Here is a 19141-nt window from a genome sequence, read left to right on the forward strand (position 1 = left end):
AGGCTCAGAAGGATCTCATCAATGTATATAAATACCTGAAGGGAGTGTGCAAAGACGACAGTGCCAGGCTCTTTTCAGTGGTGCCCAGTGACAGGACCAGAGGTCAGAAACTGAAACACAGGAGGTTCCCTCTGAACATCAGGATACATGTTCTTACTGTGAGGGTGACTGAGCCCTTGCCCAGAGAGGTTGTGGAGTCTCCATCCTTGGAGATATTCAGAAGTGGTCTGGACAGCTCTTGGTGGTGCTGCTTGAGCAGGGGGCTGGACCAGACAACCTCCAGAGGTCCCTTCCAGCCTCAACCATTCTGTGATTCTATGAACTCTTATGTGTCATTACCAAGTTGAGCTTAGAAATGATCACTAGTCAGCTGTATCTTGAAATCAAAATTTTCTGAAGGAAAACACAGTAAGAAGCATGTACAATGCTAACAGACTTCCATGCTAACCTAACTCTCCTACACGAAGTAGGAGATAGAATGCACTGTTATTTCTACTGTAGACTTTCGTCTCCTCAGCTTGTATGCATACACATTCAGATATAACTCTCTCTAGATGGATATATATGTACACACACATACTAACATTTTATGTATAATTTTACATTTATAATTTCTATAACCTATTTCTCTATAGAATTGTAGAATCGTAGAATCATTTAGGTTGGAAAAGACCTTTAAGATCATCGAGTCCAACCATTAACCTAACACTGCCAAGTCCACCACTAAACCACGTCCCTAAAGTGCCACATCTACACATCAAAGATCCTGATGTTTCTAAAATGCAAAAGATAAAGTAACTGAGAAGTCTCTGTTAATAAAATAACAACAGAATACAAACATGCTAAAGTTAGGTTGAAACTACAAAAAAAAATCCCACCTGAGAAGGAGGAAACATTAGTCCTTTTGAGCTCCTTGGAGCTATGGTTAGATTTCTGCCTGTACCAGTAGTAGCTTAGGGCTAGGTGCGATACATCTCTATTATACTCCTACAAGTATCTATGGATACAAAAATAAGGGAGATTTTCCTAAGGTTACACAGGCCATGTATTCTGGTGCAAGGCAGAGAATCAAAAGCAGGCTTTCTTCATCACATGATATCCTCTAATTAACATTATTAGAATTCCAAATACTAGGTTGTACTTTGAATTCAAACACTCCCCCACTCCACAGCATTCATGTCTAGAACTAGGTACATTCACAGAATTGCAGGTCAAGCTGAAATCCCTTTGAAAATTCAGCCTTTGTGAAGAAAAAGTTGACGGTTATTGACAAAATGTTGTAGTCTGCCTTGTTACTATTCATGATTAAGGAAAGTAAATATTGTCTGAGCTCTAATGAGAATTCCAATGCAATAAAATCAAGTGTGAAAGGTGCAATCAATAAGTGATGATAGAACAGTATTCGTTTGTAGTTTTGTTTAGTTCATGGTATTTGGTGATGTTTGAAAATGAAGTGCTAAGAAATTAGTGGTACAAGGATTAACATTCAGATTTTATTTCTGACATTATTATGTTTCTAGAGTCATTACATTCTGAACACTAATTAGCATCCGATTTCTTTTCCCACCAGTTAAGGACTGCAAACCAAAGAATTATAGAACAAAAATACTATGGAAACAAACATAAATATCATCCATGAATATCCACAATTAAAAACCCAGGATGTCCATTGCTAATTTTACACTGCAGGAGAAAGTACTGCAATGAAGAACAGTATTTTCCTCATTTTTCGTGTTAGTGACTATGCTTCAAAGTATATCAAGTTTATGACAAAAGTGTCTTTTCAAATGTATAACAGATCTCAGAGTCCAAGCTGGAACATTTATGTCCGACATATGGCAGGGCTATCCACCAAGGGTTCAGTTTTGGATTTACTACAAGTCTTGGATATAAAGAAGCATACTGCCCTATGTCAAGAACTAAATCTGTTAGTTACTTCTTCAAAGAAACCCACTTCTTCTAGTCCTTCATCAGACTGATTAATTTCTCTCCGTTTGGGCAGGCACATAGACATTGGTCTCTGTCACTGTGCCATGGCATGGGATACCAGAACCTTGGGTCAGAAACTGAAGGGATGATTTCCATCCCTCTCTCTTCTTCTCTTGCAGGCACGTTGTGCAGGCGACAACTTGTTGCTTTGATAGGACAAGGGGTAACAGTTTTAAACGAAAAGAGGGTAGATTTAGACTAGATTTAAGCAAGACATTGTTTACAATGAGGGTGGTGAAACCCTGGCCCAGGTTGCCCAGAGAGGTGGTAGATGCCCCATCCCTGGAAACATTCGAGGTCAGGTAGGACGGGGCTCTGAGCAACCTGCTCTAGTTGAAGATGTCCCTGCTCACTACAGGGGGGTTGGACTAGGTGACCTTTAAAGGTTCCTTCCAACCCAAACTATCCTATGATTCTATGTAGCCTAATGTCCTGGTTTCAGCTTGGATAGAGTTAAACACGACACCTGAAGATACTGAAATTATGTTTGAATGTTACTTGCAACTCTGTATTTTCTGAAGAAGCCACATAAAAATTTGAGTATGCCAACTCCAGGGGATCTTCACTGAATCTGTTCACAATGAACATCTTCATAGTTCTGAATATTCTGCTTTATTATTTCCCCTGGCGCTTAATCTTTAGATTACAGAGCAAGAGTAGGGACATGGATAGAAAAAAAGGGCTGATTCTGTTCTAAAATATTAGACTACATGTCTGTGTTAAGGTGACATGGCTTTTGAAGTCAGTTAGGAGTATGTGGCATAAATCCTATCCAAAGGGCAATTACAGGCCAAACTAGACACCTCTCAAAACTGCTGTTGATTGTGTATGGTGAAAGATCCTATGCATTTCATAAGGCAGCTCTATGGTTCTTCACACATTGCTAAAAGCAGTAATTACTTTGAAACATTACTTATGTCCCTCATAATGTGACTGCTTTATAAATTCACTAAGTAAATGGATCATGTATCTAAACTTAACATTTGCATTTAACATATTAGAGAAGCAATAAAAAAATCCCTTCATAGAATATAACCCATCCAGACCAAGAAGATTCTCTAATGCATGCAAAAATTATTTTCTTACAAGTAGTTTCAATGGAATTAGGTAGGAATTAGGTGTGACACTGTAAAAAGAATGACATACCTGTTTCGTATCACGATTCTTGTAATCAAAATGTATTTTTGTAGAGCTATAGAAATGACTCTTTCAGTCATGTAAGCGAGATCTCTTGACCTACTGCAAATGAGATGGCATACTAGCAGTGCCTTTAACTTTTGGCAACTTTTATCAATACTTTTGTTTAGCAATAGCCAAGTCAGAAACCTGTTCTGCATGAACAGTATAATACAGCCCAAACATGTACACAGCCAAATGAAAGATAATTATGGGAAATAAAACATCATGTTTCAAATTGTCTCCCTAATAAAATCTAAAAATATAAGATACCCTATCATATCAACCAGCAAGAACTGCTCTTTCACTTAAGGTATACTTGGGTAATTATTCAAACCTGTACAAGACTGGATTGTCAAGTGATATAATAATACTGAGTATCTCAGGATAATGAGATAGATCTTAAGGCCATTAGCAGTGGCTCTTATTATAATACTGTCCAAGGTTCCCCAAGAAAGAGAGAGAATATTTAAATGAAACTTGTAGAGAATTAGCTTGAACTTGTATATTTGAACATCTTAGTACTGTCTCATAGTTTCCATTCCTTCCTAGAGAGAAAGGTGCCTATCATGCAAGACTCTGAAACCAGTCAGGCTTTAGAGACTGAAATCCCTGAGGGCAGAAATTAAAACAAAAAATAACTTGAGAATTGAGCCACATGGAAATCCATACAGTTTATATTAAGAATCTTATCCTAGTGAGGTTTTAAGGTCTGGTTAGACACCCAATTGTCTTCTCTTTCCCAATTCTTTCTCTTTCATTCAAAACAACAAAACCCAACATAAGGCTTCATGTCTTCTCTGACTTTAGGTTTGACAAGAAGAATTATAGCTTTAGACATAAGGGCTTTTAAAACTGGAAATGGAGGAAGAGATTATGTTTTCTCTATAAAATAGGTCCTGCTTATGAGACATTTGTATATGCATGCTTCGTTACCTTATGCTTGTTTGTTTTTAACCACTACAGGAACAGGAATAACTCAGAAGCTGAAGTTCATAGAGAGCTAGTTAATCCCTGGGAAAAAAAGCTGCCTAGCTTGCAGTTTGTAAGGTACAGTTCGGTTAATGTGTCAGCAGTTGTCATGGATTAGAAATCCTACTTGTTTTAATGTCCTTACGAGCCTCTCCTAGATACAAAGGTTTCCAAATACCAGACCAGAGCTAGGTCTGGCATGCCTGGCATACTCTGGTGAGGAACTCTCCTCACCTTAATGAATGCCTCCTTGGTTGACTGTACTCGGTGGCGCTCAGACAATTAGACTAGTCTCAGGTTTAGAGCAGCTGAAGCAAGAATGCTGACTAAGACTTTGCAAATCAAATATTAAAAGACTATTTAAATATTTTATGATCTTTTTACTTAGGCTCTGATTTGAAGTTTACTTCATCTGCTAGCCACAGATATGCTGAAGGTTAATTGATGGAGGAAGAGTAAATAACAGCTGATGCTCCTGGCCCTAAGTATGCAAGGCATTTAAGAGTATTCCTAACCTCAAGTGTGCAGTCACTGACGTGCTCATTTGTCTCACTAGGTTAGTGTCACTAGGGCTCAGATATGTGATCAAATTACCGCAGTGAAAGTGGTTTAAGCGTATGTGTTTTCCCTTGTATTGTATATTGCACATGTCTCCAATGACACCAAGTAATCCTTTAAATTGTGTTAATTTGATCATGTATTCAAGTATCCAGTGCAGTAAATTGGGATAGGTGGCTATGAAAAGTGGAGATGATGCCTTTTAGAAGACAAATATCTTCCACGGAGATGTCCAGCAGAACCACTACAGCTCAGTCCACCAGGATTAGAGTATAAATCTTTCCCCTTTCTCCTGCTACAAAATCAAGGGTTTGTAACTTATACATCTGACCTGACAAATTGCTTTTGTGGATTTTGATTTTTTTTAACGGCAAAGAACTAACAAAACTCCTATCAAGCAACTGTTGGTCAGTTTTTGTTTACCTGATTGGGCTGGTATCACTTAAAGCCCATCTAGATCTTCAAGAAAAATTCAGAACCTCAACATCCAGCAAGCTTTCTCATCGTATCTGGGGCTTGGAGTTGAAAATTTGAAAGCAGTCCAAATATCTAGCTTTAGAAAAGTACTGCCAGTATTGTGCCTGAACTCCTTTTCAAGATAAGTTTGGTAAGGATTTGCACATAGCAAAGTACAATTTACGTAATGAGCAGGAAGAGTTATTGGACTAATAATTTTTAATAGAGATTCCTTGTCTTTAATACAGAGCTACACAATAGAACTTAATAGCTTGTGGCAAGTAAATAATTTACACATGGACTGTGTCTGAATACAAATGTATACATAAAATATCACAGACTTAATGAAGCCTTTGGGGTGTTTTTTTAAAAATCAATTTAATTGATTTTGCTGATAGGTCCGCATTTATATTTTTGTAAGCTACATTTTGCTTTACCTGCACATGTGGTACACTCATGACTTTTAAGGGAGGCAGGGAAAACTCAGCAAATGAAATGAAAAACTAAGTACACAGAGTGTAGGTATTTTTGAAGTGTCTAGGGTAAGGTACTTGGAAATAACACTCCAACGTGACCCAGTGGTGTGGCTCATTTACAAACTACTTATCAGAAAAGGTCAACCTCTCAGGAACACTCATGACTATTCAGGGTGTTTTGCGGCATTTGAACCCAATGAACCTGGTAAGGAAGAGTTTTCCCCTTAACACTGAACATTTTGGGTTGTTCAGCTTCAGACAGCAGGGTTGCTTGCATTTGGCTTGGGCTCCTACTAGAGGGGGGAGAAGACAATGGTTGAAGAAAGTTAGTGTTGTGACTAATGCACAACTGAAGCCAGAAGGAAAGTGGTCGGATGGAAACATGGGTGTATGTTTCAAAGGGAGAGGCACGGGATGATGGCTGCTTTACCATCAGGACCACCAGCTTATCTGATGGGCCCAAAAGCATTTTTTCACTACAAAACATGCCCACAGCTTGTCCTCCCTCTTTCTGACGCACTGCTTTTTGTCATTATTAACTCATAAAAGCTATTCATTGAAGAAAAGCGCAGAGCCAGACGCCGGACCTGGGCTGGCAGGCCCGAAGAGAGCCAGTGGGGAGGCCTGGGGGTCTGCTGCCATCCTTGGCCCCGCCACCCGCCCCTGCCTGCGCGCCCCGTGGGGCCAAGACGGCCCGCCTTACCTTTGGGGTGCCAGGGGTCCGTGAACTCGTACTTCCCCACGCCAATCGTCCGCAGCATCTGCACCCCGTTGGTGTTGTCTGGGCCCGCCGCCGCGTTGGGGGGCAGCGGGGCGGCTGCCTGCCCGTTGGTGGTGGGCGCGCTGCTGGGCAGGGTGGCTGAGGGCAGGGCCGGCGGCGGCGGCGGCAGCATGGGGCAGGCCAGGTGGCCGTTGCCCACCGCCCCGGGGCCCGGGTGAGCCACCGGACCCACACCGCTCATGGAGGACATGCTGAGGGGCTGGCTGTTGGTGTACAAAGGCTGACTCTGGAGGTTGACCACCATGTTGCTGAGGGGCTGGGAGGGCTGCGGCTGGAGCTGGTAGTGTGCTGGCATCAGCGGGAGCTGGGGGGTGACGTGCGGAGGGAGGGAGGGCGTGACGCCGATGATGGGGGCCTGGACGTTGGCGGCCGGGCTGAAGGTGGGCGGCTGTGTCATCCCATAGGAGTGCGTGATCAGGGCGGGCTGGCTGCCTGCCGCCACCGTGGTGACCCAGGGCGCTGCACCTGTGGCACGAAGAAAGGCTGGCAATGGTGGTGGGATCAGCACGGGGGAGACCAGAACAAAAATAAACACCCCCAGTCTTCCCCTCCTGCACCCGCGTCCGCTACTGAACTACGCCGACGCACCCTTCTCCTTCACGGTATCTAAAGCTGTTCAGGGTCTGGAACCGTTCCCAACCGGTAAGTGCACAAAATTGCTATGGCGATGTGAGTGCAATTGTTAAAATACTCCTCAGGTGACATGCGGCATGTTTGCGGTTTTATGTATTTTGCACTTTATGCAGCTTAAGCGCGTGCTTCCAAGAAAATTAACCTCTTTCCCCACCGTGCTTTCATGGCTCCCTGACAAACACTCTGTGTGTATAATAATGGTGCTGCAGCCACTACAAAGAGATTGTAATTAGGCGTCTGGCATAGTAGCACAATGTATGATATGTGTCTGGAAGCTGGAAATCATTTCAGGTAGTTCTGGACATAAAAGAGGTCTTAAAGTATTACAGAGTGCCTTTTCCTCTAGTGAAGGCAGAGAAGGAGAAAAAAAAAAAACACTCTAATGAACTTGCAGGCATCTTAATACATTTATATTAGCCCCAGCACAGAAGAAACTTGAGGGGTCTTTACAATGAGAGAAAAACCCTGGTAAAGAATAAAGAAAGGGCTCACAATGGAGTCTAATTTACGGAGGCAAATGGAGATAGTGCATTGAATTTGCTTTGAACGATTTTCTCTTGTAGAATTACAAATAAGATTAGAAACATACCTGGGTTTTCATTCTCCCTCATCTGTTTAGATGGAGGCTCATCAGTGTCCCAGGGCGTGGACTGATTGATGGGTGTCTGTCCCCACCTGACGCTCGTTGCGAGTCCTTGAGGCTGATTTTCAGTCTTGGAAATGCAAGGTGTCTACCAGAGAGAGAAAAATACAGAATAAAAATGTTTAGACTATTGGGAATAATTGCTGCTCCTCATAGCTAGTAGCTTGCTTGCTTGCTTGTTTGTTACAGTCCAAGAGGATATCCTAAAATCTTTAAATATCATTCTCCTCCAGGCTTGTATGACATGTCCATATGGAAAATACAATATATTTGAAAAAAATCCACAACAAACTAGCATTTTCAGAAATAAGTTGCTTCTTTTGCCTTGAAAATAAAAAAAACCAAAACACATATGGTAATGTCCATTCACTCACAGCTTACATAAAATGGGACAATCTTCTATTTGCTCAATCTCTTCCAAAAATGGTGAGTTTTGTTTAGCAGAAGGCAGAACAAGAGAGACTTATTTACAACCGTAGGACAAATTACTGTAGAACAGTAAATAGAAGTCTTAGTATTTACTGGCTGTCAACCCTTAAAATTGAATGCCAATTAAAAAACCCAGCATAACAGCCATTGGCTGCTAAAGTGAGTATGTTGGCAGTTCTTCAGAGATGTTTAAAATAACTGTAAAGTAGGGGAAATATCGGGGCTGAATAATCATCAAAGGGGATATGATCTGAAAGAGATTGCTTGATAAAGAAACTATCATGTGAATTTAAATGCTAAGCCAGCTCCCCCCCTGCAGTTTCAGGGGTTCTTCCCAAACAACCATGCCTTTGCTGAAAGAAGGCCTGTAGAAAATGAGGGTGCTCCAACAGGTCTCATTTATTTAACTCTGCAGCATATTTCACTGCTGGAAGATTAAAAGTTTTTTTGTTTTATTTTTACTGGTGTCAGAACCTCTAAACTAAGAAAACGGAACCAGCTGCCTATTGCTGAATGAGTATTGAGGACTGAAGCCATAAACAACAGGAGAGCAGTCTGAGCGATCGCTTGTTTGCCTTACATCTGGGAAGTAATTTAGCTCCGAGACGGGAGTACAGAGGCTCCATAAATGCCCTGGGTCACATAGCACCAATGAAATCTCTGTCAACACCAGCAGCTTTTTTCCCCATCACCAGTACCTCAGTCACCCTGTGAAAGAAGTCATTAGCAGACCCATTTACGCCCTCTGCAGATACATGCACACCTTTCCCAAGCCCATCAGTCATTCCTCGCGTCTTTAGATCCACTGGAGGTGCCTGCTTCCTCCTGCCCTCCCTTCTCCCCACTAACACTTTCACTCGCTCTTCTGCCCTGCTCCAACGCTCCCTCCTTCAACCAAGTGCACCCAACACCTCCAATCACCCACTGTCTTTTCCACCTGAGCTTTATCTTCCTTGGGCTCTGGGAGTCAGGAGTTCTGACCTGACCTGGGTGCAGACCTTGATGGAGGATGGGGTTTTTGCTGTGCTCCTAGAAGCCACAATGGGAATATTTTCCCCTCTAGAAATGCTATACTTTATTAAAAGCAGAAGTTCACAGGGAAATATGACCCTTAATGTCTTTTTTTGTATGGTATCTTGAAGTTAGAATTTTCAGCTTGTGTCCAAATTATTATTATTTTTTCTTCACAATGCATCAGTTTATTCTTTTCTGTGGTTTTGGGGGTCTTTTTGTTGTTGTTTTTAGTTTTGTTTTGGTATTTTGTTTTTCATTGGTTTGAGGTTTTTTTTGGTAATTTGGTAATTTAGCTTCTCCAGATTTTTTTTCTGTCTTGCTGGCACCAAGGACAATGATATCCAGGTTTTAGATTCACATTTCCTTCTGCCCTTACCATTTCAACTTTTGCAACGGAAATAAAAATGAGAGTCAGGAAAGGCAAAAAGAGAGCACATGCAGACAAGCAAGAGCTTTAAGATTCCTTCAGTTGTATTCATGGAAGAGAAAGGGCAGGAGGGGGAAAAATAAATCCAGTTTTAAAATGATTTCTATTTATAAATTGTCATGAGAAAAGGCTTAATCTGAATACCTTTTGCTTTTACATTGTACAAGGTCTTTGACACAGGAGGATTTAACACTGTTGATGGTTTACCAGTTCATGTTAGCAGTATCCCTTCGGATCTAGCTAAACTGTTTAACAGTGGACAAAGAACTCTGCAGTAGAAAAAGAAAGAAGAAAATAAAGAAGCACCTCCACCATTCTCTGCTTAGAAATCAGCTAAGAAATTCCCCCCAGAAACACTGCTATTTATCCCAAAGCAAAGCTTTAATAAACAGTAAATGCAATATAGAGAACAGGGCATTTTTATGAACAATCCAAGATGGACAGGAGGATTCAAGACTCAAGTCATGCCCTGCACATTCCACGTGTGGCATCTGTGTTCCATTTCTTTGTTGTACGAACTGGGTCTTGGGAGTGGTTTTGAAAGCCATACTTCTCATTCTTGTGTGGCATTGCCAAGATGTGCAGCATCTTGTGTAACTTTGTTGCATTCCCCACCTGCTTTAAAACAGTGTCGATCTAAAATAAGAAAAAATATTCCTGTACCTTAAATAATACAGAACCATACACATGCTGTAATTTTAAAAGAACCCATATGTTTTGTACAGAATGGGTAAGAAAGGGAGTATGTGACACTGCTCTCCTAAATCCTACAAAAATTCAGTTGCCTGTTTGGCAACTAAGAGCTTGCTTTCAAAAAAACTTGAGCACCAGATCAGACACATAAAACTGCTGGAGTTTGCACCCAAATCTGGATCTAAATTCCATACTTCGAGCATTAATAAAAAGGAAACGGCTTCAGGTTTGATGTCAATAAATAATTCTCCTTCGCTTCCACAAAACGCTATTTTTTTTCCAAGAAAACATTTTCACTAAATATGCGCAGAAATCCTGCTTCTTAGAGGCTCAGTGGATTTAAACGCAGAAGTCCAGCACATGCTTTCAAACTGTACTCTTGAGCTGGTATGTTTTTCATCAGAAAGAGCTAGAGATTAGTTGGTAGGAAATTACAACACACATTCATGAAACACAGTTTGGACAATAATGGTGGTGGAAACAGAAAAACAATCTACTAAGCTTCTCTTTTTTAACATATATATATTTCTGGTTTCTGATCTGATTTCTGCATTACTTTTCTTAATATATGAAGGGTTACATTACAAGTGTTACATGTCTCTGATCTGATTGCAGCAATTACCTATTTGTGTATCTGGAAAGCAAAATTATTTCCAACGTTATCAAACAGAGGAACTTTCTGTCCTTGCGCTCACGCACATGACAGCACTCTATTTGATGCTTTTAATGTACAACATAAATGACCAAAAAATGGCCTGTATTATGCTAGTTGTGCAGGGGGAAGAGATGTGTTCCATTAGTGATCCGCAGACTTCACAGAAACTAATTGTACTATGTTACACTTTTATCTTTAGCTTTCAAGTCAGATGCTTGTTTGAATTAAACACGAACCACATGAAAAAAAGGAAATGAATTACAAAATCTACTGGGTATACATTTTAAAATACTGCCAAATGTCTATTTACATGAAAAGATAAGAAGGTTTCTAAAAGGTCTGTTGAAGCCTGGCTATTCAACAGCAGCATTGGCTATTTAATTGCCTGAAATTCATGGCAGACTACAAAGATTACTAAAGCAACCATTAGCATCTTTGTAGCACCCCTAAAATGTTCAATCTGTGCTCTTTGTCACATTTGAGTACCCCAAATCCAAATCTGAGGATTTTTTTCCTCTTTTGTTTGAAATAACCGTTAAGAACAAATAAAATTTTCAGTCGAAGCTTGCATTTCACCTCATGCCTGCCACTTTGAACTCCAGCAGTGAGCAATCTCCCCGTTTTAAGGAAATTAACTGCAATACAGATGTACAGGCAGAATGGAGCAAGATGGAACAATTTCAGAATTACATGAGACTAACACAGACAAGTTGCCAGGTTGTCGATTTTTTTGCAGCTCAAATAGTCATAAACCATGGCCCATAGGCACCAGTAATTGGTGTACAGCTGGTCCACTGAACCTTATTAAATTAAAACATTAAAAACCTTCAGATTCATGGGGCTTTGCAGAATATCTGCAAGAAAGTTCGCAAGTTCACAGCAATGAGCTGGTGCTAAAGATGGGGAATTAGTGATTTGGTCTATACTGCATCAGTTTACATAGTTACTATTAGGTGTTCAGAAGGCATAGCTACAACTAAGTCTGACTTTAAGTCCAAAGTTTTACAAATCTTTGATGAAATAAGACCTATACTTTTAGTAAAACCTTTTTTACTTCAATGGAAACATAAAATCTACTGCACTACCACCAGCATTACAGAGTATGTTAGTGGAATTAAAAAAAAAATCCAACCCAACAACAACCAAAAATCCAACGAAAATTCCAATGCAATTTTCCCCAGGCTCAACACCACCAAACACTTCCTGGGAGGTCCTTACAAACACATTTGAGTAATTTCCCCAAAGGCTTGTAAAACTGCTGACATACATCCTGCTACGGCTCAGAGTGCTAAAACCTATTCAAACAGTTTCATGAGCAAAAAAGAACTAATCTGGATAGAGGGATCCTATTTGTGGTTCCCAGTGACCAAAATTATTTTACTACGGCCTTCATTTAAAATGATGGATGAGAAGTAGCGATTCTCTGTTCCAATTATCCAAAAGAGATTGGGAATGGCAGCTTAATACTGAGATAATGTATCCAATATGCAACCCACTCTATTTTCTCTCCCCATTGAAAATAAAAAGGCTAAGACACACGCATGCATAGAGGCAAACATTCCCTCCCACGGATTCAGATTTTATGGCCTGTCATGGGTAGAAGCAACTTCAATTTAATGAGGGAATTCCTTTTAAAGCTGTTAACTACGCCTTGCTCTAACAAGTAATGACTGGTGGCCCTGGTTGGGTTTTAAGCCTGAACGTGTCTGGTGCTCTAAAGAGCTCAGTGGTCTCTGCACCAAAGAGTTTATGGTCTAATTTATAGTTCATGTTGCTAAATATTGCATGAAACAGGTATTATTTCTGTGCATGAGGCATGCGTCTAAAATCTGAATAACACAGGGATAGATCTTCATCTAGGGTAAATTCCTATACCGTGTTGGACAGGATCCCAAGCATATTTCTGAGTCTAGTCCATGGCCAAAGAAGCTCTTAAGGATGGATGCAGAGCTTTTAAAGATGCAATGACGGCAGCAATATCTCCCTAGCACTAGTCATTGGGCTGGGCTACAGAAATTAAACTGTTGTTTTAAGAGAGGGCTGTACTGTAATGTATTAAAAACATAAGAGATATGGACAGGCCAGTGTGAAAGAGGAACAGAATGAGCTGTCCTGCAGTAAAACCTCATTGAAGAACTTGCTCATGGGTGGAGAGGGGAACTCATCTACCTTACAGCTCTCATCATCAGGCAATTCTGCAATGACACAACATTGTTTTTCTCTTTCAAAAGCTAATGTGGGAGCAGCAAGAAAGAAAGTAACACAGTTAACTCATCGCAAAAATGTTGCTACCCTGCATAAAAGAGAAAAGAAGTCTTAGTTCCCTCTCGAGTGGAGAGAGTAATTCAATACTGGCATCTTAAACATCATCCAGCAACGAGCCACCAGCCAGCATGAGCTCTGGAGCACTGAGGTATAGCCTCCAGGCAAGACACACGGCTGAGCAGCAGGGTACAGGCTGCATCCATTCATGTTTTTCAGAGGATTTAAAGACACCCCCTACCTTGAGATTAATGACATGGGCTTGGAGAAACCCGTGAGTGCAGTGAGGCCGACATCACGGGCAGGCACAGCACAACGGCCTTTACCCAGGCCTGATCCCGGCTCCATGCATAGCAGAGTTTCTTGCCACCCAGTCCATGAGCTGCTAAGGCAGATGTATGAGCATGACCAGCTTCTTCCCCCCACCAACATCAACCCCATTTTTCCTGGACTCATCCTCTTTGCCACCTCATTCACATTTGTGCCTCAGTTACCCTCCCAAGTAACGCAGGCGGCCAAATTCCCAAGCTCTGACAATGGAATGGAAGATAACTCCATACTGGGAATGGGTCAACTGCTTACTGTTTCATTAACCCTTTCTAAGGCTCCCTATCCACACTGGCTGCAGGTCTGGGGAGGCAAGAGGAGGAATGAGGTTATGGAAAAGGGGGGAGAAAGATGGGATAGAAGAAGGTTGTGAATTGACCATAGGTGATATCTATTTCTTTCTGGTGGCTGCACTGCCCAGGACAACCACCACTTTCACACCAGTGCTCCCATTAGGTGCTCAGCATTAGGTGGGAATGAATGCAGGACCATGGAATGATAAAAGAGCTTCATAAATGGCACTTTGTATTCTGTCTTGGCAAATTTCACCAGCAGAGGCTCAGGTACTCACCCAGCTGCCTTCGTTTCTCAGCGAGAACATCACGGAACGGAGCTGAGGTATCGAACCAAGATCCCGGCTGCGACACTTGCTGCTCCAGGACACCAGGGACATCAGCGCACGACACTGGGTTCGAGCACAGAAGCCCCACTTTAGCCTGAGCAGAACCTCCTCTGCTAACACGGTTGGCATGCAGATCAACCCCAAATCAGAGCAAAGCTACAAATGCAAAACCATCTCACAACGGAGGAAAACGCGCAACATCAGGAACAACGCGGCAGCACGTACTACAGAGAACATGCACTACGCAACACAAGAGGGCTCTCAGAGATCCTGCAGGCATCCCATGGTACAGGCAGATAAATCCAGTTCATCGTAAGTGCTTTTTGTCAGAGGGCAAAAGGGAATATGGGTAATAATGGAATAAGTGCTTGTCAGACCAGAATGCCAAGGGTGTACAAAGGATGTAACCCTTGTGTACTGGCAAAGCTACTCAAGAATGACCTAATGGCAGACTGCTTGAAAACTAAAATTCATCTTGAACGCCAGTGCTGGCCATTGATAGGTTCAAAAGTTGCTCCATATGGCATTTTTGTCCCAAATTTCCTATGGATTTCTTTTAATCATCCAAACAGGACCCTGGAATTTCATTCTGGATCAGGGCCTAAAGCATTAGAAATAAAGAGAATAATATTTATAAAGTAAACGCTGTGTCACTTTAGGCTCCAATCCCTGCATTAAGTTACTTCTACAAAAGTTCCCTTTTGTTGTTGGATGCCGACATTTTACATTCAAGCCCTCTGAATTCAGTGTTTCAACTGTAGTACACACACCGTGGCAGGAAAGTGCATGTTCTCTGCCTACACAGCAGGCACATTAAAAAAAAAAAGAAAAAAAAAAGAAAACAAAGATAAGCCTGTGAGTGTTGAACAGTGCTGCATGATATTACTGATTTATTAACTTGGCTTGATCAATAAGGCTATCATCAAGGGCACATTCAGTTTGCACATAAATTTAACTTTCTAACAAGCACTTTTGTGTGCTCACTTTAGTTTCCATAATCTGATCGAGATTTCAGGAAGCTTTCTTTAAGGGAGAACAGAGAATTCTTTTTCTAAGAAAAGGATCAAAGTATACTCGGTCAACTCTCAAACAAAAGGACAGTCAGTACTGTAGAAACAGCATGCTTACCTTTCACAGCAAAAAGAAAAATAAGCCTGTAGGTCCTGATTTATCACTGCCTTAAGTTCATCAACATCAATTGAGCTATTAGATTGTGTCTGAATTTGACTTATAGCAATTTAAAAATTTCAACTTCCTTTGAGAGTCTTGCATCAGTAAGATGCTAATTTAATGCATAACTTAAACTCCACTGTCCTTTAACTCAGCATTTGTAAATAATTAGAAAAGAACTAAAAATGGTTTTACATCTATAAAGCTGCTCCCCTTTTTCTACAAAACAACACAGGCTTTCCAACCAAGAATTTATTTATTCTTTAAATATGAATGCAAAAGCCGTATAAGAGATGAGGAGAAACTGATTTACAAGATAAAACAATTAGCTCTGGGATATGTACATTAAGACTAATAAATTTCACATAATATTTTAAAGGAGTGGAGGAGGAATCCCAGATATATTACACTTTATTCAAATTCTATTGAAAAGTTCTATTAAGAGCATCTTATGAAGGTAAGTTATGCAGTCACTAAAATTAAGATATGAAAAACAGGATTCGAGCTCTGCATCTCTCAAAGATTACATCCCTTTTCCTACAGACAAGATAACATCTAAATCTGGCTGTTCCTGTAATTGCTCCAGTCTTGTTAAAAATTTGGGTTGTGCAGGAGAAACATGAATGTATTCCACAGTAAAAAATACTAAAATAATATACCGCATTCCCTTTTAATCAAAAATCACGTATCTCAATGGTTCTTATTAAAATCTCTTTTTTCTGTGCAGATAGATGAAAATGCATTTTAAGACTCAAAGAAGTCTGTGCAAAAACAGCTCGAACCCATCAATCTCCCAGTCGGTTCTTAAAAGAAGCTAAACATTCTCCAAGCTGTTCCGATCAGACGTGACTGGCAGATCCTTTTTGGGAATGAGGTCTCAAGATGCAATCCTCCTTCCACTCAGATTCACTGCTTTAATAACACAAGAAGTTCAGTGCAGGATCAGGCAGTTGGGCGGTCACTTAATTTGATTTACAATAGAGTGCTAATATATGGTTCTTCTGGAAACAGTCATCGTTTTCTCAATTTTTTCTGATCTGTAGGTTTTGCATCAAGGCATTCTTGCTCATTTTGTTTCTGTATCTCCATGCTACCAGTAGGAAGCTGCCCAGTTCTCCTGTTTTCCTTCGGCAGAACTGATTCGTGGACTAGCAAGAACGCTTCAGCTGCCTCAACCATCATCCTTCTAAAAGATTTATGGCAAACACATTGCATACCAAGCTATAAATCTAGCAAATGGCTATTAGACATACTTTTCTGTCCACAGACACAATTTAAACTAAAACAGATAATAGTATAGCTGCGGCTAGTGTTACTAGTAGGCCTGCCAAAGTTGTGCTCCATCGCCACCCATTTTTTCCAGGCACCTCGGTCTCATTTTTGGGGTGTGAATCAGATGATCCTTCAATACTACTCTGTGGCAACTTGTGATGCTAAATAGTCTTTCATCATCCAAGGATAAATGGGTACTGTTAAGATTAAGCTGTACTAAGATTTACTTCAACAACAAACTGCTTTAAGTTCCTCTACTTTTTATTCCTTTAAGATTAAATTCTTCTAGGTGCCTAGTTTGGGCCATCACACTCATTAGGAAGAGGAAACCCAGCAAAGGTGAGTTTGTCCAAAGACTGTGCTTTTGAAAATCCTCTGTTATGTATCTTTTAAAGAAAATTTATGCTACTAAGAACATAAAACCTCCTACTCTCTTTGCTCCTGGGAAGTTAACACAAAGCAAACCACCTCTAAAAATAATCTCCCACACAAAAAACTACAGGGTGACAGGGGGGGGTGTGTGCGTTATTGTGAGCCCTAAATAACACAGGTTGGTTCTGTGAACCATGTAGGGAAGGAGAAGCTAAAATTAAATGATCTTTGGTGGGGATACCTCACCTACGACAGCAAGTTGTGATCTGATCTTCCTAATTCTCCTCCTCTGCTGCTGCAAGTCATGGTCCACCAGAAGCTACTATTTCTGCTAGGATGGGTGCAGGGCAGACAGTGCCCTCGTAACCCCCCAGGATGAACTGCCAGGGAGACCAGCCTGGGGTCTTTGCAGGTAATACCTCCTAAGAGGCAGTGCATCCCCTGCTGAACTTGCTGTGGCTTTCAGGAGAGGCAAAGGGAGTTTTATCTGTTCTTTGTACAACCATTGCCTCCAGAAGACAAACAGAGCCTCGGTTTGCTGTAGTAAAGCTTCAGTTAGAACACAAATCTATAAACATCTAACAGCGCAGATCAAAATGGCCAACTTTGGTCACAAGTATTGATCAGAGAGAAGAGTCAAAACAGGATCAAACACTTACTGTAAAAAAAAAAAAAGAAAAAAAAGGGAGACTTTCCACACAACAGGTACAGATCAAAATAATCTTTATTGCCAATCCAAAATCTCTGTTCCTACCCATAGTATAGTTTTTGGAGTAACCGTTAGCTTCAGACAAGTGCTGATTGTAAAACAGACTATCCAGACCTTATTAGAACAAAGCACAGAGCCTTACCTTGTTTTTTACATTTATTGATGATTCTATGCCAAATTTAAACATGGGTCACATGCTGATCCCCCTAAAATCATTGAGTCATTAAGCAAGTTGAGTCATTAAGCAAGACCCTCCACCCAACACCTACCCAACACCCCTGCCTCAGAAAGGGTCACAGAGTTTGTGTGATTAAGATGATCTGAGTGGAGGTATAAATTGGACTAGATGATCATTGCAGGTCCCTTCCAACTGAACTACTCCTGTTCTGTTCTGTTCTGTCCTGTCCTGTCCTAACCTATCCTATCCTAAACAAATAATTAAACAAATATATTTGTATATGTATATACATATATATACATCTTTCCCCTTGTACTACTGAAATTTGGGTGCTATTAAAATGAATATCTGCTTCTTTTGAAAAGAAGTCCAAACTCCATGTACTGAGAAAGAAAAACAAGAGGTAAAAGCTAACAGACTAGCTGAGGATCTGCTTTTCTAAGGCTGCATTTGATTAATTATGTGATTTATTTTCAATGACTGGTTCAATCAATCCTGATCAAATTAACAAAGACAATGATCAGAAATACCAGACTAAAACACAATACAAATGATTTGGTTCCAGGGGATCCAATCAAATGAAACAGGATTAAATTAACCAGTGATCGGATTAAGCAGAACTTGCCGTATAAAGTCAGAAATGTATCAGTACTTCGCGCCAGTTGCTGTGTCTGTTGGTTGCCATTTCCAGCTCTTCCTAGAGCTGTCAAAAAACTTTAAAGAAAATTGTTTTTCCTAGGTATCACAAGGGTAATATGGAAATAATAATAACAATAACAACAACAACAACTACTACTACTATTATTATTTCGCAGTATCGCAGCATGTGGGGCTCTGCCATAGTAGGCATCATCTAAAGAACACACACACCCATGCGCAGCAGTCTGTACCTGAAGGAGTTACAGTTTATGTGCACAGCACAGAGATCAAAAGGTGACAGAATATCAGGATACAATCAAAAAGACAGAAAAACCCATTTAATTCTACAGTGTTAGCAAAGCACAAAGATGAAAAAGCTACTGTTCAACAGGGAGTGTTAATGAAAGTTGCCAGTGATACAGCTGGAAATGTAGTTCTTACGTAAAAATCAAAGTAAATACAAGTATCACAGGAAAAGTACTTCCATTTGCTATGTACTGACCTGAACCTTGAGCAGCCAACAAGGTCCTGGAGCAGTGAACAGAGATACACCTTCAAATGCCTTAAGCTCACCCTGGTTCAGCTGGACCCATTAGTAACCAGCTGCAAAGGGACTTTGTGTCCATAGCTAGGCAAAAGAAAGACTGGGGACATCGAAGTCAGCTCATTTGGGAGTAAACAGGAAAAT

General features: G+C 40.7%; 1 protein-coding gene across 1 annotated transcript in view; it reads right to left on the reverse strand.

Annotated features, from left to right (window-relative positions):
• KLHL29 (kelch like family member 29) overlaps positions 1 to 19141 on the reverse strand; it is a gene marked incomplete at its 3' end in the record, with an annotated part of 255138 nt that overhangs the window by 138679 nt on the left and 97318 nt on the right. Inside the window, exons 2-3 of the mRNA XM_081998428.1 lie at positions 7631 to 7772; positions 6331 to 6873 (exon numbers count right to left, since the gene is read on the reverse strand). Coding sequence (XP_081854554.1) covers positions 6331 to 6873; positions 7631 to 7772 — 685 coding nt within the window. The remainder of the gene's footprint in view (positions 1 to 6330; positions 6874 to 7630; positions 7773 to 19141) is intronic.

The sequence above is a fragment of the Phaethon aethereus genome (genome assembly GCF_964289735.1).
Source record: "Phaethon aethereus genome assembly, chromosome: 3".
In the NCBI taxonomy this organism is placed as follows: Eukaryota; Metazoa; Chordata; class Aves; order Phaethontiformes; family Phaethontidae; genus Phaethon; species Phaethon aethereus.